Raw genomic sequence first — 26461 nt, 5'->3', positions numbered from 1 at the left:
ATGGTAACAGGAGTGTATTTTATTTGTTTACAAGTTGCTTTACGTCGCACCGAAACAGACAGGTCTTATGGTGACGATGGAAGAGGAAAGAGCTAGGAGTGGGAAGGAAGCGGCCGTGGCCCTAATTAAAGTACAGCCCCAGCATTTGCCTGGTGTGAAAATAGGAAACCATCTTCAGGGCTGCCGACAGTGGGGTTCGAACCCACTCTCTCCCGAATGCAAGCTCACAACTGCGCGCCCCTGACCGTACGCCCACTTGCTCGGTGCTTTTTAGTTCAACGACAGTTCAAGCTGGTGTAATTCCCCCCTGACAGCCTGTATCCTAAAATTTCCAATCCCTCAATATTGGAAGGAAAGCATTTTTAGAAAATATGTTTTAAATGCACGGAGCCTAATACTATTGGCCGTGACGTCACTGCCGTGTACTTGGAGGCTATATAAGAGCGCTAGCGGTGTCGCGAGCCAACAGTGTGCGGTGATCAGGCACAAGAGGTGAATCAACACGACAGTGACAATGACGATGTTAGGTAGCATTTATCAAGTGTTCGAACTTCTGGCCTTTCTGCTCATCTTCGCCAGCGTGTGCGTCGCTTTTCCCGTGCAGACGTCTCTTGAAGTACAGCCAGGTGAGTTACATTAATTTCTTTCCTTCAAGTCGAGTGCGTACGTGCTTCTTGCCGGGTCGACCTTGTTCCGCGAAAAGTGAAAGCAGATACAGTACGTACAAGCTCGTCTATAAGAAACGGTTAATCAAAAAACTATAGCGTAAACCTGTACCTTCACCCCTGCACATATTTGCTGTTTCCATTGACTGCAATGTGGAAATGACGATTAAATGCTGTGAAACCTTGTTATTGTTTACTAGCATGTTTTCGACTTTGCGAGAAGGTGTGCGAAGTGATATTTCTATGACAGTTAAGCGCTGTGTAAGGTGTTTGAATATGTAACATCAAGGTCATCAAATTCACGTACCTTATCTGCGTGTATGTTTAGCCTGATGTAATCTGTGTTACTATGGAGTTTGTACCGAAACGTACTTTTAATAAATTAGGACTGGATGTTCCCTGCTGTGGTTCAGGGACCCTATTGGCCCTGGTTCGATCCGTGGACAGGCCACAAATTTAAAACTAGTTTGAGAGACTTGAAACGCGGTACATCCAGGCTCAGGTAACACCGCTGCAAAGATAATTTGGTTAAACATTTGTTCTTATCCATCCAAGACGCTGATTTTCTCCCACTTCAGCTCCAGACAAATGCTGAGAAAGTACCCAGCTTTTGACAACGAAAGCTTCCTTTCCAATCTTCGGCATAATCACAAATGCATATGCCAGTGACATAAGGCAACAAGTGGCATGATGGTAATGATGATGATGAGGAGGAGGATTGTTGTCCAACGATCTCAGCAACGAGTGTATTGTCACTTCTGTGCTTCTTTAAAAACTCCTGATATTATTCTGGCGCCTAACGATTCGTCTAGAGACTGATAGCCAACTGCATGCAATATTTTAAGAGGAACTCTTTCCTCATTTACGAAAGAATATAATTTACATTTACTATATTTTCTGTGATGTAGTAACGTGTTTCTTTCCTTATTTCGGAGAGTACATTTTTAAGAATAATAATTAGCTTACAAAGAGTGTCTTGATTTGGTGATGTAAGGAAATATTTGTAGAGATCTTCCTGGCTGAGACACAAGGAATGTTATGCGTGGAAACATCTCATTTGGATAATTAGGCTTGATAAGTCGACGACAGCTCATAGCTGTGCCCACTTCGTAAGGCAATCAAGTAGTAATGATTGGTTAATGACAATGAAGCTTGCTTTCTAAACTGGAAGTCTCCAGACGGTTCACTAGTTCCCGTCAGGTTAACTCAGCTATGGACTTGGGAAACACCACGGTTTGAATCATATCCTTCCTTGAAATGAGTTTTCGTCTTATCACCTTTAAGATCCAGTGAAAAGGTGAGGAGGATCTTTCTCAAGGTCAGTGTAATCTTTCCTCTATCCCGGCTACAAGAGCTCTGTTTTTGTTGTAGCTGCTTCATATGAAGAGCTGGAAGCATCGTGTTCAGCAATCCTAAAGCGTTTTCTCTCTGCTTAAATCCTACTAAAAATACTGGGCAGCTTCGCTGGGATTCTATAACCAATTTCGTTCTCCTTCCTATGCCGCTTTTTACAAATCCAGATGAAGTCCCATAGCACATGTTGACTTGGCCCAGCTTAACGGCAGGATGCCCTTCCCAACGTGAGGGGAATGCATTCACTATTGCGTGTTTCTGTGGTGGTTGGTTTGTTTTCACATAATTTCGTGATGCCCGCTAAGGCAAACCCTCCGGCATAGGTGGGTAGCGTTCGCCGTGTATAGATCTGCTTGGTGGATAGTGTTGCGAGTGTGGCTTATGAGATGCAGAAATTGTGTGTACAGCGCAATCGCCCAGTCCCCGAGACAAGGGAATTAACCGTTTCAAATATTCGACCTGGTCGGGAATCGAACTCGGGACCCTTTGAATCGAAGACCGCTACTCTGACCAGTCAGCCAAGTTAGAGAACTCCTAACCACCATCGTGTTACTGAAGTGTCCATTTTGGTGTGATTATATTTCAATTCATTTCAACATAGACTGGTAAGATAGTGTGAGATAGTTACCATCTCATCACTTGAAATGGAAGCCTAGGATGATGATTGGTTTTTTTCCTCAATCCGTTCACCATCAATTGTTCGTTTTTTCCCTCGGACTCTGTGAGGGATCCCACCCGTACCGCCTCAAGGGCTGTGTCCTGGAGCGTGAGATTTTGGGTCAGGGTATACAACTGGGGAGGAAGACCAGTGCCTCCCGAAGACGGCTTCACCTGTTATGCTGAACAGGGTTTTTTGTGGGGGAATGGGAAGATTGGAAGGGATAGACAAGGAAGAGGGAAGGAAGCAGCCGCGGCCTTAACGTAGGTACCATCCCGGCGTTTTCCTGTAGGAGAAGTGGGAAACCGCGCAAAACACTTTGTTGATGGCTGAAGTGGGAATCAACCCCTGCCTATCCCCACCCCTTCCACTCAGTTGACTTCCCGAGGCTGAGTGGACCCCGTTCCAGGCCTCGTACCACTTTTTAAATTTCGTGACAGAACCGGGAATCGAATCCGGGCCTCCGGTAGTGACAGATAATCACAATAACCACTACACAACAGAGGCGGTTATTATTATTATTATTATTATTATTATTATTATTATTATTATTATTATTATTATTATTATTATTATTATTATTATTCAAAGATTGACTGATGTCGAAGTTAGAAACCACCTGTCTCCTATATACCCGGGTACCTGCCATTTCCGACCTGAACATTAGTTGGTCGATGAGGAATCTCTTCGTGGTTCACGCTGTCATATGTGTGCTCTGCCCGCTTACGATTCGGACAATATAGCCTACGTGAGTCACTCTCTGGAGAGAGACCAATTGACCGTGATTCTGGGCTCTCAAGACGGCTTACGTGCTTTCACAAGGCTATTGCACCATAAGCATTCATGCTTTATTGGCTTCGAGATATACGATCATTTTATTCAGAACTCAATTTTCATCACATACTCCAACATCATTATTGTTATTATTACCGAGGGAGTTACCGGTTCGAGGCGTGTAGCTGTTAGCTTGCATTCCAGGTATAGTGGGTTCGAACCACACTGTCGGCAGCCCTAGTTTCCCATTTTCGCACCAGACAAATGGTGGTGATAGAGATAGGACTAGGAAGGAAGTGACCGTGGCCTTAATTAAGATACAGCCACAGCATTTGCCTAGTGTGAAAATGGGAAACCACGGAAAACCATCTTCAGGGCTACCAACAGTGGGGCTCGAACCCACTATCTCCCTAATGCAACCTGACAGCTGCGTGACGCAAACCACGCAGCCAACTCGCTCAGCAGTAATTTCTTGAGATATTGCGTGATAATCATTGATATTTTATTTTTTAGTCTAGACCAGGGATGGCAAACCATAACCGACTATTTTGTCAATGAAGGTCTTGTTTATTACTATTTACTCTCCAGTGTGTCATCGGTTAACTTCCCTTAAAAATTTATCATGAAAATCCTCATGTGACTTCATTTAGATATTCAAGAATAATAAAAATGTTATTTTGCTTTACGTCCCACAAACAGCTTTAACGGTTTTCGGAGACGCCGATGTATCGGAATTTTGTCCAGCATGAGTTCTTTTACGTACCAGTAAATCTACCGACACGAGGCTGACATATTTGAGCACCTTCAAATATCACCGGACTGAGCCAGGATCGAACCTCCCAAGTTCGGGTCAGAAGGCCAGCGGCTCAACCGTCTGAGCCACTCAGGCCGGCTTTAAATATTAGATTGCATTACATATAAATACATTCGATTGAATATTTCATTATTTTAATTTGCAAACATCAGTGAAAATTTCATTAAAAAAGGTCAGTTTTAAGAATAAGTTATTTTGCTTTAACCTAATGAAATTTGTAAAAAAAAAAATGGCTATAAAATTAATTGAGACGTACTTCTATATTAAATGTTTAAAATAAGCAATGTTGCTAGATTTCCGACCTATGTATTACATGCTAAAATCATTAACATATGTTAGTGCTACAGAAGTCATGTTCGCGTTTCATACGTTCGCCATCCCTGGTCTAGACTACAGTGACTTATTTCTCAAGGCCATAGTCTTATTGCGTAGTAGTTCATCAGTATAATCAGTTCATCAACAACGCGATACAGCACCAGGAAATGATCTTGTTTGAAGTTAGCTCGTCAGCTACGGTACTTTGTAATTTGCACAGGGAGTCTGGCTCCATGGCTAAATGATTAGCATGCTGGCCGTTGGTCACAGGGGTCCCGGGTTCGATTCCCGGCAGAGTCGGGAATTTTAACCATAATTGGTTAATTTCGCTGGCACGGGGGCTGGGTGAATGTGTCGTCTTCATCAACATTTCATCCTCATCACGACACTCAGGTCGCCTACGGGTGTCAAATCAAAAGACATGCATCTGGCGAGCCGAACTTGTTCTCGCGCACTCCCGGCACTAAAAGCCGTACGCCATTTCATTTAATTTCCACAGAGAATACACAGTTTTACGAACAAATACCGCTCTGAGCATTGATACCGAAGAAAGTGTAACCTCAGTTTTGTTGAAATGACACTTAGGCCACTAATAAAATAAAATCTTTAGCGAGCTCGATACCTGCAGTCGCTTATGTGCGGCTAGTATCGAGTAATCGGGAGATAGTGGGTTCGAACCCCACTGTTACCAGCTCTGAAGATGGTTTTCCGTAGTTTCCCATTTTCACACCAGGTAAATGCTGAGGCGGTACCTTAATAAAGGCCATGGCTGCTTCCTCCCACTCATAGCCCTTTCCTGTCTCATCGTCGCCGTAAGACATATCTATGTCGGTGCGACGTAAAGTAACTTGAAAATATATTTTTTATTATCTTCAAAAATCAACGACGCAACCCAAATAACTGAAGAGTAACTGACGGATTCCAATACTAAATATTGACAATCAAATGACCTCGTCAGAATATAAGATATTATTACAATTCCACGAATTTAGCAAAAGGATGACAATAATAATAATAATAATAATAATAATAATAATAATAATAATAATAATAATAATAATAATAATGGTTTTACATGGCAATAACTATCGTTTTGCGGGTGTCAGAGACGGAGAAGTGCCAAAACTTTGTCCCGCAGGAGTTCGTTTCAATACCAGTAAATCTATTGACACAAGGCTGGCGTATTTCAGCACCGGTCAGGTAGTCGGGATCGAACCCGGCAACTCGGGCTCAGAAAGGCGCTTTTACCGTTTAAGCCACTCAGCGCAGCGCAAGAAGGAAAGACTGGCAAATAGAGAAGTAGGAGGTGTGGTATGTTGGCTGTATACAAAAATGAAGGTCAAGAAGAGACGTGACGACATATTTGTTTGCTTGGCAGATAAAGAATGAAGGAGACAAGTCTATGAAGAGTCTGTAGGCAGACAGAATCACTAAGAGAAAAATATCTTAAAGATGAAGTTAGAATAAAAATAGAGAGAAAGGAAGAAAGAATTTACCGACAGAGCGAGTTAGCCATGTGGTTAGGGGCGCCAAGCGATGAGCGTGCATTCGGGAGATAGTGGGTTCAAACTAGTGGTGGGATAATCGAATACAAAATAATCGCTTATTCGATTATTCGATTATATTTCTCATTTGATTGTTCATTCGAATGAATGAGCGAATCGAATAGTGAATATTTTTCAATTCGATTATTTTTCGATTATCCATCCGACACACTTAAATAGAAAAATTGATTCATAACGCATCCGAATATTCTATGCGATACAACTGAATGATATTTGAAACTCATTCGATTATTTTATTCGATTATTTAAATGATCGGATGGAGTTTATTCGATTATTAAAAGTATTAAATTATCCCATCACTAGTTCAAACCCCACTGTCGGCAGCTCAGAAGATGGTTTGCCATGGTTTCCCACTTCAACACCAAGCAAATGTCCGTCTCGTTGGCTGAACGGTCAGCGTACTGGCCTTCGGTTCAGAGGGTCCCGGGTTCGATTCCCGGCCGGGTCGGGGATTTTAACCTTAATTGGTTAATTCCTACGGCACGGGGTCTGGGTGTATATGTTGTCTTCATCATCATTTCATCCCCATTACGACGCGCAGATCGCCTACGGGAGTCAAATAGAAAGACCTGCACCAGGCGAGCCGAACTTGTCCTGGGATATCCCGGCACTAAAAGCCATACGACATTTCATTTACCAGGCAAATGCCTGCGCTGTACCTTAATTAAGGCCACGGCTGCTTCCCTTCCACTCCTAGCCCTGTCCCATCGTCATCAAAAGACCTATCTGTGTCGATGTAACAAAAAGCCAATTGTTGAAAAAAAAAGGAAAAATGAAAGAAAGTCTTAAAATTGTAAAACTGGTAAACAAAGAGTGGATCACACTTAGAAGATGACAGAAGCATTTTGTATAAGTTATAACTGTATATACCAGGGATGGCAAACTTTTAACGACCAACGTGTCAGTTAAGGTCTTGTTTATTACATCTCACTGTCCAGTGTGCCGTCGGTTATTTTCCTTTAAAAGCATTATGAAACCCCTCATTTTACTGCATAACGTATGTAGAAGTCCATTCGACTGAATGTCTCGTACCGAGCTCGATAGCTGCAGTCGCTTAAGTGCAGCCAGTATTCGGGAGGTAATGGGTTCGAACCCTACTGTCGGCAGCCCTGAAGATGTTTTTCCGTCGTTTCCCGTTTCACACCAGGCAAATGCTGGAGCTGTACCTTAATTAAGGCCATGGCTGCTTCCTTCCCACTCACAGTCCTTTCAATCAATCAATACTGATCTGCATTTAGGGCAGTCGCCCAGGTGGCAGATTCCCTATCTGTTGCTTTCCTAGCCTTTTCCGAAATGATTTCAAAGAAATTGGAAATGTATTGAACATCTCCCTTGGTAAGTTATTCCAATCCCTAACTCCCCTTCCTATAAATGAATATTTTCCCCAGTTTGTCCTCTTGAATTCCAACTTTATCTTCATATTGTGATCTTTCCTACTTTTATAAACGCCATTCAAACTTATTCGTCTACTAATGTCATTCCACGCCATCTCTCCGCTGACAGCTCGGAACATAGCACTTAGTCGAGCAGCTCTTCTTCTTTCTCTCAATTCTTCCCAACTTTCCTCTCACATCATCGCCATAAAACCTATCTGTGTCAGTGCGACGTAAAGCAACTTGTAAAAAAAAGAAAAAAGATTGTTTCATGAATTTATTTTGCAAACATCACTGAAAATTGCTTTTTTTTAACAGGTACATTTTACGAATAAGTTTTTTGCTTTAACCTAATAAAGTTTGTAAGAAATATGACCACAGATTTGAGCCATGCTTTTTTATTGAAACACAGTGTTAAAATATTCTATGTTGTTAGATTTTCAACCTATTTATTACATGTTAAAAACATTAAAATATGTTAGTATGTTCCTTGACGTGCCACAGAAAGTCGTGTTCGCCAATTGTAAAAAGAAGAAACCAAATGATAATAATAATAATAATAATAATAATAATAATAATAATAATAATAATAATAATAATAATAATAATAATAATAATAATAATAATAATAATAATAATAATAATAATAATAATAATAATAATAGTAATAGTAATAATAATGGTTTTACGTCCCAATAACTATCGTTTTGCAGTTTTCAGAGACGGAGAATTGCCATAACTTTGTCCCGCAGGAGTTCGTTTTAACACCAGTAAATCTATTGTCACAAGGTAGAACTGTTGTATACAGTATCTATGCTAGAGTTAAGTTCAAGTTCAAAAATTAAAGTATTTAAGGATTTAAATAGAAATAAACATACATATTTATAAATTTATAAACAGGGCCTATATTCGAGTGTGATTTGATAGAATCTGATGATGCTCTATCAAGAAACAAACACGTATTTCTATTTTACTTAAGTTGTGTCTTTTTCAGGTATATTTCTGTAACCATATATTTTCATTTTCAGGTAGTTCATAAATGTAATTATTCAAAATTAATTTCGCCAGACTAAAGAACCCGCTTCAGACATCATAAACATTATAATAAGAATTATGTGGTAGGTTGACGTCAGGAAGGGCATCTGGCCGTAAAACTGGGCTTAATCCACATCTAGTGCCGAACCCAGGTTATTGGGAAAGGGCTGCGGAAGAAAGAAAAGAAACATATGGCAGCGAACAAAAAATGAACACTATTATGAATTATGAAAGGTAGAATGCTTGTTTCTTCTGGAATATAAAACGGGTTTGGGAATTTTAAATAAAAACTCACGTCCATGATATCAATTGTCAAGAAAAGCTACAGGCTTACTGTTTAAAACGGTAGATATATAAAGAAACACTAGGCCTCCTGGTGTCTAATTATCATTTGAAAATGAAAACCTACAACCTGTTTTCGAGTCTTTTTTTTTTTGCTTTACGTCGCACCGACACAGATATGTCTTATGGCGACGATGGGATAGGAACGGCCTAGGAATTGGAAGGAAGCGGCCGTGGCTTTAATTAAGGTACAGCCCCGGCATTTGCCTGGTGTGAAAATGTGAAACCACGGAAAACCATCTTCAGGGCTGCCGACAGTGGGGCTCGAACCCACTATCTCCCGATTACTGGATACTGGCCGCACTTAAGCGACTGCAGCTATCGAGCTCGGTTTTTCGAGTCTTAGACCGGGTCAGGAATGTAATGAATGAAACATATATAGGCTACTATTACAATGGGGTCGCCACTTCCAAGGTGATTATTAATGACTGATAGATGCAATGAAATAATAATGGAGAGTGTCTCTGGAATGAAAGATGACAGGGAAAACCGGAGTACCCGGAGAAAAACCTGTCCCGCCTCCGCTTTGTCCAGCACAAATCTCACATGGAGTGACCGGGATTTGAACCACGGTATCCAGCGGTGAGAGGCCGACGCGCTGCCGTCTGAGACACGGAGGCTCTTCTAATTATCATTTGTAATGTATTAATAGCCACGTCTGCCTTCTTGCTTGAACGTCCAGCGTGTTGGCCTTAATTTCAGAAGACTCTGGGTTCGATTTTCGGTCGGGTCGAGGATTTAAGCAGGGCGTGGTTAATTCCTCTGACTCGGAGACTGGGTGTTTGTATTTGTCCCAACACATCACACTACCAAACACCATAGAAACGTCCCTCCGTGGTTAAATGGTTAGCATGCTGGATTAGGTCCAAGGGGTCCTGGCTTCAAATCCCTGCCGGATCAGTGATTTTAAAATTCATTAGTAAATGCCTCTGGTTCGAGGACTGGATATTTGTGCCGTCTTCAGCATTAAAATGCATCTTTGGTTGGAGCCCCATCCTCACACATTTGCAGGTTGCCTATAAATAACTCAAAAGATGTGCACCAGGCCTCTCCGGAGGCCATACGAAAGAAAGATAGAAAGAACATCTCCCGACATAGGGTTGGCATCAGAAAAGGCACCCAGCCGTAAAAGAGGGCTTAGCCCAAATTAGTTGCGAAAAGGCCAGAAATAATAATGCTATTTTTTATGCCCCACTATCTACTTTTACGGCTTTCGGAGATGCCGTGGTACCGGAATTTTGTCTTGCAGGAGTTCTTTTGCATGCCAGTAAATATACCGACACCAGTCGGATGAGAGTTGAGAAGAGGAAGTATATATTTCCTTCTATGAGAATATTTACAATTTGGTTACGTCACACCGACACAGATAGATCTTATGGCGACGATGGGATAGGAAAAGGCTAGGGGAGGAAGGAAACCGCCGTAGCCTTAATTAAGGAATAGCCCCAGCATTTCTCTAGTATGAACATGGAAAACCACGGAAAACCACCTTCAGGGCTGCCGACAGTGGGGTTCGAACACACTATCTCCCGAATGCAAGCTCATAGCTGCGCGCCCCTAACCGCACGGCCACTTGCTCGGTGTACGAGAATATCCTCAGATTTTTTCAAATCGCTTATTATTATATAATAAAACAAGTCTTCCTACTATTAATAAACTATGTTTAAGTATCTATTAATGTTTTATACATTATTTTGTACCTTTGTTCGACAGACTGAAAACTATGTGGGCACTGAAATGCGTGACTTTCATCTTAACAAATTTAAGCAAAGGAATCAACAGGAAAACAAAAGTCTAATTCTAATTACACGTAGGACTTGTCACGAATGACGTTGAAGCCTGTGAGACACTGAGGCATCCTACGTAAAATAATCCTGAGTATGTAGGAATCATGTAATAGAAATGGAATATCGTGTCTAAGACACGACAGAACTACCGTAGCTGCTGAAGATAGGAGAAATAGGGTTAGTAACCTACATGCTGATATGGTCTCTGCTTGGACAGCATATTTAGTCCCAGTCCTTTTACAGTGTAGCCTGTGTCTCACAGAATAGATTTTACAGAATATTTTGTCATCATGCTGGCGATAAGAAATTACCTTGCGTTGCAGCTAATGACTCACGAACGTCCGAGGAAGTCTGGCTTCCTCCTGTCCTCCGGCCTCAAACGATCATACATGCTATTTGCTGAACTTTTTAAAGAAGAAAAAGAAGAAGAATGGTATTTTTATAACCCACTAACTGCTTTGACGGTTTTCGGAGACGCCAAGGTACCGGAATTTTGTCCCGCAGGAGTTATTTTACGTACCAGAAAATCTATCGACACGAGGCTGACGTATTTGAGAACCTTCATACATTACCGGAATGAGCCAGGATCGAACCTGCCAAGTTGAGGTCAGAAGACCACAGCCTCAACCGCCTGAGCCACTCAGCCTGGCACTTTTTGAAGATAAAACGTGATTTTTTTTTTTTTTTTTGCTAGTTGCTTTATGTCGCACCGACACAGATAGGTCTTATGGCGACGATGGGATAGGGAAGGCTTAAGAATGGGAAGGAAGCGGCCGTGGCCTTAATTAAGTTACAGCCCCAGAATTTGCCTGGTGTGAAAATGGGAAACCACGGAAAACCATCTTCAGGGCTGCCGACAGTGGGGTTCGAACCCACTATCTCGCGGATGCAAGCTCACAGCTGCGCGCTCCTAACCGCACGGCCAACTCGCTCGGTAAAAAAAGTTATTTTTAACTTAAATATTAAACACTGAACGTTGTAAACACACCTGACTATCTTTGTGATGGAATATTATTGCGAGATTTGACCGTATCTCCCTCCGTTGTTCACATTTTGGACAATATCGAAATGTCTTACAAAATGGGTAAATATGAAACAGCTTACTAGCAGTGTCACCACTTGTCTTGCGCCTCATCACAGCGAAGTGTACAACGTCATAACTCATAAGGGAGGGATACCAAGACAACTCATACACAGACTTCACTCACTATAATAGGGTCGTTATTGATTTCACGTCTCACCAATTATTTTTATGTTTTTTCGGAAACGACGAGGTGCTGGAATTCGGTCCCATGGGAGTTGTTTTATGTGCCAGTAAATCTACCGACATGAGGCTGAGACAGAACCTGCCCTCCAGTTTCGGCTTAGCAGGCCAGCGCTCTAGCATCTGAACCACTCAGGCCTGCAATAGTCTAATAATAATAATAATAATAATAATAATAATAATAATAATAATAATAATAATAATAATAATTGTTTTAAGTCCCACTAACTGCTTTTACGGTTTTCAATGACGCTGAGATGCCGAAATTTTGTCCCTCAGGAGTTCCTTAACATGTCAGTCTATCGACCGACACGAGGCTGACGTATTTGAGCAACTTCAAATACCACCGGACTGAGCCAGGATCATACCCGAGCAGGGCTGAGTGGCTCAGGCGGTTGAGGCACTAGCCTTCTGACCCCAACTTGGCAGGTTCGATCCTGGCTCAGTCCGGTGGTATTTGAAGGTAAATACCTCAGCCTCGTGTTGGTAGATTTACTGGCACGTAAAAGAACTCCTGCGGGACTAAATTCTGGCACCTCGGCGTCTCCGAAAACCGTGAAAGTGGTTGGTGGGACGTAAAGCTAATAACGTTATCGTTATCACACCCACCAACTTGAGCTCAGAAGATCAGCGCCTCTATCGCCTGAGCTACCCAGCCTGCCATCTTCTTCGTCTTCTTCTTCTTCTCCTTCTGATTATTATTATTATTATTATTATTATTATTATTATTATTATTATTATTATTATTATTATTATTATTATTATTATTATTATTATTATTATTACAATCATCATCACCATCATCCGTGCAATGTGTTATGCAAGGTGCATTTTCTTTCTAATTTGTTGGTGATTAGTGTTGTTTCTGCTTCATGTAAAGGGCTTGGGGTATCTTGGCAACAGTACTGTTCACTAAATGAGTGTGAAGTCTTCCCGTTATCCTTTGTCGTTGCGGTACCTGTACTGATGTGTGTAATTTGTAATTCGTTGAGGATTGTATTGGCATGTATATTAGGTGCCATGTCGGTGTTCGCGTGGATTGAAGTGAAAAAAAACCTCTAGAAAAACACTTCCAGTATGGTCGACAGTGGGATTTCTACCATCTCTCTTCTTAATTGTGTTACTTGGAGCCAATTACACCACGCATCAGTAGCTTAAATTAGTGACAGAACCGGTGACCGAACTCGGAACAACGCCACGGTGGCAAATCCACAAGTGAGTGAATGAACCGTTAGGACCAAGGCGGGCGCAATTCGGGTACCAGGTTCGTTGACTGGGATTCAAAACACGGTCGTGATGTTGAGATGCTGGCGAAGAAGTCACGAAACTCCGGTGTTCATGGAGCACAAACCATCTTTTTAGGTGAATGGGTTTGTCGGTAGATTCCTTTGCTCAAGGCTACGGCATCTATCTCTAGGTTTGACATTACAGACTGTTTAAATGCAAGAGACTGGTGCCAGTGTATTTGCTCGGACGTTAAGGAAACCCCTTTAAAAGGGTCATAATCTGATACGTGCGCGCCTGTTAACACCGATACTAACTGAAGGGGGCATGTCAACATAATGGCTGGCTCTTCACCAAATTGGTCATGGTTCGAATCTAGACAAAGGCACATGGGATTATTAAAATGAGAAATCACTTCCCATGGTTCGGACTGCATATCAAACTGTAGGTCCCCTGGCTATGATCACGATATTGACGGTCACGTAAAACTACAAGCTTTCTTGCTTTTGCATTGTATCTGTAGGCCGGTGTTTGCCTTGCGTCTGACGAGATCTTCACCTTTCTTACAGCACGAAGGTGAAGGTCATGGTGAAGTGTGCGGCCTTGCCTTTGTCCGGACTACAGTAGGTTGATGGCTCGTGTGTTCTAATTGAATGTTCAGTATGCGACATTCGACAGTCTGTTAAACCATTATCACCAATTTTGTTTCTTAAACTTGCATAACGGGCTGAAAATAAACTTGTACAGCACTAGGCTGTTCGGTTGTTTAGCCTGGATACGTCATTCAGTGAAACAAACATAGAGCCAGGACAGTACGCCATTCTTTGATAATCAGCCAACATCTCGGTGTACCTGGGGAGACAATCTATTCTTAATGCTAACTCGATGGCTGCTCGAGAAATCGACAGTGCCTTTGATTCTTAAATAACACGAGCGTGACTTGACCTTGTCCATAATTCTATCATTGTTATGTAGGTTAACATTTAAACTTGTTTCTCAGCAAAACATTCAAGACAGCGCCTTTAAATGTTCTTCGAACATACAGCGGCTACAGGTGAGGTCAGACATTGTTTTAGGTATAATTTGTCACCGCGATTTATGACCTTAAACCAGCGTTCAATGAAATCAAGTTAATGACATCGTCCTTTCTCCTTGCGAAACAGAAAACTGAGTGCAGTGCGACGAGTAGTAGACACACGCAATTCCCTTCTTGTTGATTTACTTTGTTCAGAAGGCTGAGAGAATATCTGACGTGGTATAACGTTCCGGAAGGACGTGGGTTCGAATCCCAGTCAGGAAACCGTAAAATTTAAGAAACGAGATTTCCACTTCCGGAGGTACACATGGCCCTGAGGTTCACTCAGCCTACACCAAAAATGAGTACCAGGTTAATTCCTGGGGTAAAGGCAGACGGTCGTAGAGCTAACCACTCTACCCCATCAAGCCCCGCGGTTGCGGATAGTGGAAGCCTTTACATTCTACCACTCCAAGGGCCTTCATGGCCTGTACGGAGGTGACTTTGCTTTTGCTTTTGTGATATAACGTTAAACGCTCAACGAACGAGTACAGCGCGAAAACACTCTAATGCACTTTTTAGACAGTAGGTTATATGAATTACGTTGTGTGTGTAAATCCCGAGAGATTAATTTTACCCGCGTTTCGTACAAGTTTTTCACTTCATTCTCAAACACTATTCATCCGCACCATCAGCTGCAGAGGCCTGGGTTCGATTCCCGGTACTGACAGAAATTTAGGAATGGCAGGGGGACTGGCAAAACCAAACCAAACCCCGAAGGGCCATGGCCTATCCAGTGACCGCTGTTCACTCGGAAGGCCGTCCGACTCGTTGGCTGAATGGTCAGCGTACTGGCCTTCGGTTCAGAGGGTCCCGGGTTCGATTCCCGGCCGGGTCGTGGATTTTAACCTTAATTGGTTAATTCCAGTGGCCCGGGGCTGGGTGTTTGTGCTGTTCTCAACATCCCTGCAACTCACACACCACACATAACACTATCCTCCACCACAATAAAACGCAGTTACCTACAAATGGCAGATGCCGCCCACCCTCATCAGAGGGTCTGCCTTACAAGGGCTGCACTCGGCTAGAAATAGCCACACGAAATTATTATTATTACCCGGAAGGCCTTCAGATTGCAAGGTGTCGTGGGATCGCCACGACGAATCCTCTCGGCCATTATTCTTGGTTTTCTAGACTGGGGCCGCTACCTCACCGTCAGATAGCTCCTCAGTTGTAATCACATAGCCGGAGTGAACATCGAACCAGCCCTCAGATACAGGTAAAAATCCCTGACCTGGCCGGGAATCTAACCTAGGGCCTCCGGGTAAGAGGCAGGCCAGCTACCTCTATCCCTACACCGCACCGCGGGGCCGACAGGAGGACCGGCATGTGGTTACAACGGTACATGCAGTTCACCTCCATTTGGGATGTACCTGAAAAGAGCTGCGCCACCACGGGGCAAGAAAATGTGTTTATCATCTTCTTCTTGATCTTTCCCCAGTTACTTGTAGTCGGTACTGTAGGTAAATTGTGTCCTGTTTTACGGTCGCATGCCCTTCCTGACGCCATCCTTGTGTGGACGGAAGTATGTGTTCACTATCGCGTTTTCCTGTGGTGGTTGCTAGTGAGTTATATCAAAGAGTCAGAGGAAGCAACCAAATGCAGCTGTGGTGTAGTGGTTAGTGTGATTAGCTGCCACTCCCGGACGCCCGGGTTCGATTCCCGGCTCGGCCACGAAATTTAAGAAGTGGTACGAGGGCTGGAACGGTGTCCACTCAGCCTAGGGAGGTCAACTGAGTAGAGGTGGGTTCAATTCCCACCTCAGCCGTCCTCGAAGTGGTTTTCCGTGGTTTCCCACTTCTTCTCCAGGCAAATGTCGGAATGGTACCTAACTTAAGGCCACGACCGATTCCTTCCCTCCTCCTTGTCTATCCCTTCCAATCTTCCCATCCCCCACCAAGGCCCCTGTTCAGCATAGCAGGTGAGGCCGCCTGGGATAGGTACTAGTCCCCTCGCCAGTTGTATCCTCTAACCCAATGTCTCACGCTCCAGGACACTGCCCCTGAGGCGGTAGAATTGGGACACCTCACTGAGTCCGAGGGTAAAACCAACCCTGGAGGGTAAACAGATTAAGAAAGAAAGAAAAAAAAAGAAAGAAAGAAAGAAAGAAAGAAAGAAAGAAAGAAAGAAAGAAAGAAAGAAAGAAAAAAGAAACAATAATGTTATTGGCTTTTACGTCCCACTAACTACATTTTGACGGTCGTCGGAGATGCCGAGGTGCCGGAATGTAATCCAGAAGGAATTATTTTACGTGCCAGTAAATCCACCTACACGAGACTGGCGTATTCGAGCACCTTCAAATACCACCGAACTGAGCCAGGATCGAACCTGCCTAGATGGGATCAGAAGGCCAGCGCCTCAACCGTCTGAGCCTCTCAGCCCGGCACATTTTCTTTTGCTGTTAGTTTAACGTCGCTCTAAGGTTTTCGGTGACACAAGGGTTGGAAGGACCTGTCTGTGTCGGTGCGACGTAAAGCAACTAGCAAAAAAAAAAAAAAAAAAAAAAAAAAAAAAAGGTTGGAAAAAAGCGGACGTGGCCATAATTAAGGTACAACCGCAGTATTTGCCTAGTGTAAGAATGGGAAACCACGGAAAACCATCTTCCGGGCTGCCGATGATGGTGTTTGAACACAACATCTCCCGAATGCAAGTTCAGAGCCGTTGAATGAACTCGCTCGATTAAATTGAAATACATTTCGCCTCTCTTAACAAACTCATGACTCACTGGGTGCAACACCAGGGATAATAGCGTAAGGCTTCTCTTGCTTACTCTTGTGCAATGCATGTCTTGAAGCTAGATATTGTCTTTGTCAATGCTGTTCCGTTGAGCTTTGTTGTCTGTGCAGGTTACAAGCGTAGGCAGTATCAGTCTATTGAACATTATAGCCCATACATGTAGTTCTACTGTTGTTTAAGTAAGGGATAAGTAAATGACAGGACGGTGAAGCATGGGATAAAACATATACGTGCAGAGTGTAACAATACAGACACGCCGAGGTGCGTCTGTTCCAAATGTGTCATATCCACTTCAAGAAATAACCAGTGTTTCGTCCACATACATCACAGTAGTTGCAATAGCGGCGATTGGGAATTAAAAGTGCGGTTAGGGACGCGCAGCCGTGAACTTGCATCCAGGAGATAGTGGGTTCGAACCCCACTGTCAGCAGCGGTGAAGTTGGTTTTCCGAGTTTTCCGATTTTCACACCAGGCAAATGCTGCGGCTGTACCTTAATCAAGGCCACGACCGCTTCCTTCCCTCTCCTAGCCCTTTCCTAACCGCCACAAGACCTATCCGTGTCGGTGCAATGTGATGCAAACCATATTTATGTGATTACCCCAACGAAGATCTTTCCTCACATTAACACCTAGGAACGTTCATGCCATCAACGCAGTAATTAAAACTGAGAGACTCCATGGTCTCAGTGTCCAGTATTCGGGAGATAGTAGGTTCGAACCCCACTGTCGGCAGCCCTGAAAATGGTGTTCCGTGGTTTCCCATTTTCACACCAGGCAAATGCTGGGGCTGTACCTTAATTAAGGCCACGGCCGCTTCCTACCCATTCCTAGCCCTTTCCTGTCCCATCGTCGCCATAAGACCTGTCTGTTTCGGTGCGACGTAAAGCAACTAGCAAAAAAAAAAAAAACTGAGAGGACTTTTCCTATTTGTGAAACTCACAACCTGTCTTTTAACCCCGTCTTTTTTGTACAAGAATGACCTTTGGTTATACACCATATGGCCAGCTGGTAGTGATAAGGATAAGGATGGTGCTATATCTTCTCGCCATGAGGCCGGTCATGGCATTACTACAGGATGGGAAGGCCATGGTAGAAAGGTAGTAGTTAATGGGGTGTAACAGTTAAGAGATTATCTTTATTAATTATTTCAGTTGATGGCTTCTGCATCAGGGTTTATAGAGTTAGATTAGTGTCTTGTAGAAAATGGATCAGTGCTCTGTAGATTTTGCTATCGTGGTCTTGAAGAAGAATGTTAACATTTGTGGGGAATGGGATACGTAATGACCGAAACTGTGCGAATAACTGTGTTCGTTGTTGCTCATACCTGGAACTAGAAAAGACTATGTGATTCAGATCCGCATCACCGTAACACCGTAATCGTCATGTGGGCAAACTGTCGTGGTAGTCACTCCGATGCGGTGAAGGTGGTGAGGGTAGCATCCGTGTCCAAGCCTCATTCGGATGATGGTTGTTAGATGTCTCCTTGCAATATTGTATCTCCAGAACCAGGGTTTTTGCGGTATTGTTGTTTGCAGTGTTGCGTAATGTGTTCCTCGGTGGTGGCTAGTTCTTGCCCATTCATCTTTCCACTGGGTATAGGCTCTTCTTTTAACCCCGTTTATCGCCATACCATTGCCTTCTCCCCATCTCACAACATTATCGAGGTCATTTTGCAGTTGCTCAAAATCTTGTAACTTATTTATTACTCTGTACAGAATAACATCATCTGCAAAAAGCCTTACACTGATTCCACTTCTTTACTTATATCATTGATATATATTTGGTCAGACATGCTGGTTGTACAGTGTTATAGGAAGGAGAAGACATAACCGTTGGTGTTTGATTGAAATGCTTGTGGGATTGTAGTTAGTAATGTGTGCGTGCAAATTCTGTGTGAAAAAAAGTTATGTTAAAGCGTAGTCCATTCTAGTGTGCACATTTATTTAATTGCTGCTAACAATAGAAGCCTATGAGAAAGTACAACTTGAACAGTTAAGCGAGAGCCTTGGGGAAAGGTGTTAAGGATAGCAGAAAGTGTCTCCTGAATTCTTCATTTGTTACGTCTCTGCCGCACTACCCACGTTGAGCTGTCCTGATAGGTACCGTATACACTTGTCTGCCTAATCCAAGACACGGATCTATCATGGTAGGCACAACACACACCTGTCTTCCTACTCTGTGCTCTAAGGCCATTGAGCTTTATGGCAATAGGCAAGTAGAAGACATACCAGTGTTAACTGTAATATGCTGTTATGTCATATTTTCAATCCTCCATACGAAATCAGATAAAAAGACGGTGTGAAAGTCAGAATATGTCATTGCTGACGTAAATTCTTCGCATCTAATGAAAACATACTCGTGGGACACAGTTCTTGCTGGAGAAAACTGCTACAGTTATCGCACCGATCAGACCCACTACTTCTCGCGTGACTTACTGTAGAAGTTGTGTGTAATAGTTTACAGGAATTTGCACGCAGTCTTCATTACTATAGAATAATAATAAGAAGAATAAGAATAAGAAGAAGATTAAGGATGATGATGATGATGATGATGATAATGATAATAATAATAATAATAATAATTATTATTATTATTATTATTATTATTATTATTATTATTATTCTTATTATTATTATTATTATTATTATTATTATACATGTTTGATGTCCACTCGACAAGAATTAGTCCGTAGAAATGTCGGAATTTTGCTACGAAGATTTTTTTTTAAATATGTCAGGAAATCTATTAACGTGGTATCTCACTCTTAAACACTTAATAAATATTGCAATCTTGAACGCAGATGTATAATAAATACCTCGTAATTGAACGTCTTAACATCTGTGTTTGACAGTCAACAGAGAGCTTCAGTGCTTCATATGAGATAGGACAAGGCTAGGATTAGGAAGGAGGTGAGCGCGGCCTCGTGTGAAAATGAGTAACCACGGACGACCATCTTCAGGGTTGCCGACAGAGGGATTCAAACCCAGCATCACCCGAATGCAAGCTAAGAGTTATGTAACCCAAACTTGCTCGGTGATTAAGTTTATTACGTTAGAATGTTTCTCTTTACCACCTGCCATATCTTCAGGTGGGATTACAATTTATTGGGTTTTTTTTTTTACAGTTTTGCTTTACGTCGCACCGTCACAGGCTCTTATGGCGACGATGTGATAAAAAAGGGCTAGGAGAGGAAAGGAAGCGACCGTGACCTATATTAAGGCACAGCCCCAGCATTTGTCTGGTGTGAAAATGGGAAATTACGGAAAAACATCTTCGGGGCAGCTGACAGTGGGGTTCGAACCCACTACCACCGGAATACAAGATCACAATTGTCTTCGCGACGTTTGACAAGTCTGTATTATTTCATAAGACAGACACGATATCGATTGAAGGGACTCTCGGTCAGCAGCCAATTACATTAACCATCAGACACTGGACGTAATGAATTCGAAATTGAGCTGGAAATCGCTGAGGACTGCCGGAGATGATCCGATTCCCAGCGGATAGATTTACGACAGTATGCATGTCAATTTGCTAATGGGAACATGGGATTAAATGTCTGTTATATGTCCATACCAGGTGAGGGCTGTGAATGGCGTGCTCATAAATTCAGTGAGTCTCACAGTTATTTTATCGTACACGCGAGGCGAAAGCGAACAGTTAACTACGAGAAATAGTTTAGAAAAGGTTTCGAATGTGTCAACTCAACGGATTGGTGATTAGACATAACACTGAAGACAATGCAATGATAACACAGTTCTGCATCCGAAAAACATCCCGATGTTTTCGTTGTAAATACTTCTTTATGATTATTTTGGACTGTAGTGTTGTGATTAGTTGCCACCCCCGGAGGCCTGGATTCGATTCCCGGCTCTGCCACGAAATTTTAAAAGTAGTACGAGGACTGGGAACGGGGTCCACTCAGCCTCGGGCGGTCAACTGAGTACAGGGGATTCGATTCCCATCTTATCCATCTTCGAAGTGGTTTTCCATGGTTTCTCACTCCTTCTCCAGACAAATGCCGGAATGGTACCTATATTAAGCCCAAGGCTCCTTCCTTCCCACGTCCTTACCTATCCCTTCGAATTTTCCCCTCCCCCACAAGGCGCCTGTTCAACATGACAGATGATCCCGCCTGGGTGCGGTACTGGTCCTCATCCTCAGTTGTATCCCCGAACAAATGTCTCGCGCTCCAGGACACTGTCCTTAAGACGGTAGAGGTGGGATCCCTCGCTGAGTCCGGGGGAGAAACCAAACCTGGACGTTAAACTGACCAGTGCCGAAGCGTAATGCTTTCTGTAGGGTAGGCGGAATCTGGGAAGTAACAAACGTGCTCAATTCCTAAAAAATCGCAGCCTGTTCGAGGTTGGGGTCTCCTTCTTCCCTTCAAGAGGCATACACGGTTAATCATACCAGGGATGAAAGAATTAAAATAGAATAATTCTGTTTTGCAATTTTCGTTTACACATTCATAAAAGAGCAGAAATGTTATTTCATATTAGGAAAGAGAACCATTCACAACTCCGTAAATGCGTATATAAGTACCTTTGTGAGTCTTTAAATAGTATAATATATTTTATTATTAGGCCTATTTTGGTTGGCAATTGTTTGAAATCGAAAAAGCCGTATTTTAAGACCAGTAAATACGCGCACATTGTCGAAGGATTTCTCCCTCACGTGACGTTGTGAGCATGATGAAATTGTTTTGAAATGTAGGCCCTCCATTGAGCAGTAATAAGAAAGCCGTGTTATTGAATCCCACGCTCACATTACATACTTCATTAACTTGCACGCTGTAGCCAGTCCCGTTATGAACACAAATGCTAAAATTTGCCTCCTAAACATGTCGAAGGAGCACATTTTTAAAAATTCTTAATAATGTGAACTCATATTGTATGATGTCATAGCCGTATTTCCTATGTGTAGGTGGTTTCATAAATGGCCATAACTTGGCAGTGTAACTTACTTTTACCGGGCGAGTTGGCCGTGCGGTTAGGGTCACGCAGCTGGGAACTTGCATCCGGGAGATAGTAGGTTCGAACCTCAGTGTCGGAAGCCCTGAAGACGGTTTTCCGTGGTTTCCGATTTTCGCACCTTAATTAAGGCCACGGCCGCTTCCTTCACAATCCTAGGTCTTTCCTATCCCATCGTCGCCATAAAAACCTCCCTCTCTGTGTCGGTGCGACGTAAAGCAAACAGCAAAAAAAGCTTACTTTTTAATTCGCCCTTGTAGGTTCTGTAAAGTAACGCACAATGAGACTGGTATCTTAAATTCAGTTTTTGTGGATCTGGGTCCTGTTCAAATTTATGTCACATGTTCAGAAAACAATACTATCTTGTATTAAACATCGTTGACAATCCTGTATCCTTTATATTTAATTCTAATGATAATGATAATAATAATAATAATAATAATAATAATAATAATAATAATAATAATAATAATAATAATAATAATAATAATAATAATAATGTTATTGGCTTTACGTCCCACTGAATACGTTAAAGGTTTTCGGAGACGCCGAGGTGCCGGAATTTAGTCCCGTGTTCGAACACCTTCAAATACAACCGGACCGAGTCGGGATCAGAAGGCTAGACCTACAACCGTCTGAGTCACTCAGCTCGCCAAATTTAATTCTATACTGTACTGTTTTAGTTCTCCCAAAGACCCCTAGATTGCAGTAGTTACCAACAACCGGCTCCCATCACGACATGTTAAGAGATACACCCCCCTCTTCACCCCGCCCATCCTGCAGTTGCTACTGCTAGTGCGCGCAGCGGGCTGAGTTGAGGTGAAGAGCTATTGGCTGTCAGCAAAGACATGCGCCAGGCAGCGCGAGTTCAAATACAGGATGGTCAGAAACAACGTGAACCAAGTATATGAGCGTTAGAGCATTGGTCATACCGATATGTAATTTTAAAAAAAACGTCGATCCCTCGCGTATGTCATTTTATTAGCTGCTAAAGTTAGCCAATCAGATCGCTTCGCGGGCGATTGCAGATGGCCATTCGCTAGTACGTTCACCTTATATGGATGAGGCAGAGGTATTATCCGCACACTTTATCTTGGTGCATTTACACCCTAGTGCTGAATCGGTCGACCTCGGCGATCTTCGAGATTCGTACTGGCAACTTTTGAAACACAAACTATGAATCGCTTATGCATCGTTGTGCGACATCTGGCGCACACTTTACTTACTAGTACTGTTGTTGTTTACACAACAAAGCCAAAGTATAGAATTCATGCTAGGAACAAGATTCGCATCGAAAAATGTTTTATAATGTTGGTTGTTGGCTTAAGATGATAACGGTTTAGAAATTTCATATCGATCGATCATATTCTCGATTCAATTCAGATTTCATTTTCATTCAGTTGGCAGCACCAGGCAGCACTATCGATACCGGGACAGCTCCCTCCTTACTCCTCACCCCCGTACACAAAAGCACCAAAATAAAGTGTGCGGGTAATATGTAAAACCGCAAATGAACTTTAATCTTTTATATATAAGTAGGCCTAAATGGTATGTCCTATTATGTTGTAACATGTTGATGCTTAGAATTTCTTTAGCATTTGGTATTATAAACAACGGCATGTATTAATATTGCAGTATACTAATATTCTATCCCCTGTTGGTGGTCATCTGTGATTCATTCATTGTAATCTTATAGTACTGTAAACCTTGAAATATCATGGCGGACAACGGATATAGGCTACGTGTACCGTTTACTAGAGTCTATGGAAGTGGAAGAGTTAAAAGATCACTTTTGAGATATTCTGTGAGGTTGTCTAGCTGTTTAATAAACTGCTGGCTAGATGATGCTTTCATTTGGATGTTTGCCCCTTGTTCAATGTTCTGGAGTTTGTATCGCAGAAGAGTCGGTCGATTTATTGGTACAATTAAATAACATCCTCGGGTTAAAACTCCTACAACCTGGTGTCCTTGACGACTACTGGCAGTTAAAGGGATGATCTGACTCGCATGATTGTATTTATATCCCTTTCAGACCTGAAAGAAAACTGGAGGTGTGAATTGTTGTTTGTACGCCAAGAACTGACTAAAATGCTCCTCAATACACATATTAATAGCTTATTTTACAAAATAAAAACTAACATCCGAAAAACAGGACCCACACAATTGTGCGTATCAAAATTCAAAACCTCGTTGTATCACGTACGATGGTGTAGCTTCAAAATTTACGTTCACTAACCAATGTACACACTTCATTTAATATATTCCGGTATTCAGTAAAGCTTCTAGATTAATATAAACGCAGTAAATAAATACTTACTTTCGGCACTACTGCTTCCTGCCATCTCGCCGATCAACTGTGCTTTTTAAACTCTTCTTCCTTCGCCCTGGCGGTCAAGCGCATACTAAAATCAATTGAAATACACGCCACGTGTCCTGCACAATCACTGCAGTCCGGTGTAGCGCCGAAAAAACATCAAATACGGTCAGGGATAACTAAAATACGAACCCGCACAATTGTGCGTACTCGGTCTGAAAGGGATATATATGTATTCTTTTAGCTTACGTGAACGAATCGTACCCACGAAATTTCATTGCAATTTTTGTGCCAAACGGAAGATAATGATTGCTTTTTTTTTCAAATAAAGTGTAAAATCTGCGGTAAATTAAGAAATGCCATTGTTATTAGAGAAATATCTTGATAATATCTATACGTACTTACGAGCTGTAGACAGGACTCCCTTATGTTGTATTCCGCTGCTCGTGCCGTCGTTTGTTTCTTTCTTGAGGTCCAGGGCTTGCACCGAAGAATGGGAGTGCTATGTCTGTGAATTCTCATTATCTTTGTCCACATGACTAGCGCGGGCAGTTCATACAGCACCATAGCACGATCCCTGGACCAATAAATATATTATTTCTTTTGTTGAAAGGAAAATAGCATGATCCCTAGACCGATAAATATATCACTTAATGAATGAGTTTGGGCACAAAACGAATGAGCAACATGAAGAAAACGACACCTAATTAATTCAAACAACTACAGTGAGCAAAGACATCACACACGAAAGTGTTAGACAAACAAAACACATACGGAAGCGCTGCGATGTAGCAGAAAAAATAGTTGTAAAGTAGTAAAGTATGTATCCATATTATTATCTACAAGTAAAATATTTCGTACAATTTCTTTCGAGTTGACGCCGTATATGAGGATGGAGCCCTATATATGATGAATTAATGCTGAAGATGACACACACCCGCCGGGTTAATAGTAATAATGGCGTATGGCTTTTAGCGCCGGGAGTGTCCGAGGACAAGTTCGGCTCGCCAGAGGCAGGTCTTTTGATTTGACTCCCGTAGGCGACCTGCGCGTCTTGATGGGGATGTAATGATGATGAAGACGACACACACACCCAGCCCCCGTGCCAGCGAAATTAACCAATTATGGTTAAAATTCCCGACCCTGCCGGGAATCGAACCCGGGACCCCTGTGACCAAAGGCCAGCACGCTAACCATTTAGCCATGGAGCCGGACGGGTTAATAGTGTTTGTAGCTAAAGCCTATTCACATTTGTGATGCTTGTATATGTATGTACCACTTGTATTGATTTATTGAATTAAAGCACTTGAGAGGTTCACCTTGCGGAGAGGTTCCTGGGTTTAGGGAGTGCCCAATGGAACGGAGGTCCACTGCCCGCTCCGACTTGGGAACCTGCTCGCCGATCTCCTCGGCCACTCGCGGCTCCCTCCAGTGTTTCTGTACACGCGCTCTGCCTGCGCCTATATGACCCAGCCCCAGCGTCATCGGAATTAACCAATGAAGGTTAAAATCTCCGTCCCGTCCGAGAATCGAACCCGGGACCCACTGGACCAAACGCCAGCAGGCTAACCATTTAGCCATGAAGCCGGATAATATTTCTCCATGATGAAATAATTTGATACTGGAACGTAGATTGCCTGCTTCTGCGTGCGGCTGTTGTTCGCCTGATTCTATATGGACTGTTGGGTCCAATATTACAGAACGAGCTCTCTGTTTATTGATGGCTAGAATATCTACTCTTCTCGTGCTACCATTTTCAAATAAGGAGCTCACTTCTTCATATACTTCCCACCGCTTATCGCGAAAGGCTTTGTCAATAAGGCCGCGAATTGTGTGATGGCGAGTATTCCTAAGCAATGAGCCAAATGGACAGTAGCCGGGAACATGTCCCAAATTTTCAATCTCACCGCAGAAACTATAATTACGTTAAAGAATCTGATATTCCGTCATCTCTGAAAATCGATAGCGGTTATCATGACATTATTAACCTGTAATCACAGCTTTTGAAGCAGTGTACAAGGTCTCGAAGTTGAAATCTTGTTAAGTTTCAAGATTTTCTACATTTTACAATTAGTCATGTAATTGAGCTCGAGCACCTTGTGAGGGTCAACGTGCCAAAGTTCCTGTGTGATTCACTCTACTTGAGTTCCTTTCTCTTCCTACGTAAAGTACTGTAATATTGCCATTGGCAAA

At 42.5% G+C, this 26461-nt stretch overlaps 1 protein-coding gene across 1 annotated transcript in view; it reads left to right on the top strand.

Annotated features, from left to right (window-relative positions):
* The first annotated feature begins 479 nt into the window (after nucleotides 1-479).
* The window catches only part of LOC136863368 (uncharacterized), a 58895-nt gene continuing 32913 nt past the window's right edge, over nucleotides 480-26461 (top strand). Inside the window, exon 1 of the mRNA XM_067139769.2 lies at nucleotides 480-626. Within this exon, the coding sequence (XP_066995870.1) occupies nucleotides 515-626 (112 nt within the window). The 5' untranslated portion in view covers nucleotides 480-514. The remainder of the gene's footprint in view (nucleotides 627-26461) is intronic.

The sequence above is a fragment of the Anabrus simplex genome, chromosome 2, assembly GCF_040414725.1.
Source record: "Anabrus simplex isolate iqAnaSimp1 chromosome 2, ASM4041472v1, whole genome shotgun sequence".
In the NCBI taxonomy this organism is placed as follows: domain Eukaryota; kingdom Metazoa; phylum Arthropoda; class Insecta; order Orthoptera; family Tettigoniidae; genus Anabrus; species Anabrus simplex.
The sequence above is the reverse complement of the archived record's forward strand: the minus strand, read 5'-3'. Positions and strand labels throughout refer to the sequence as shown.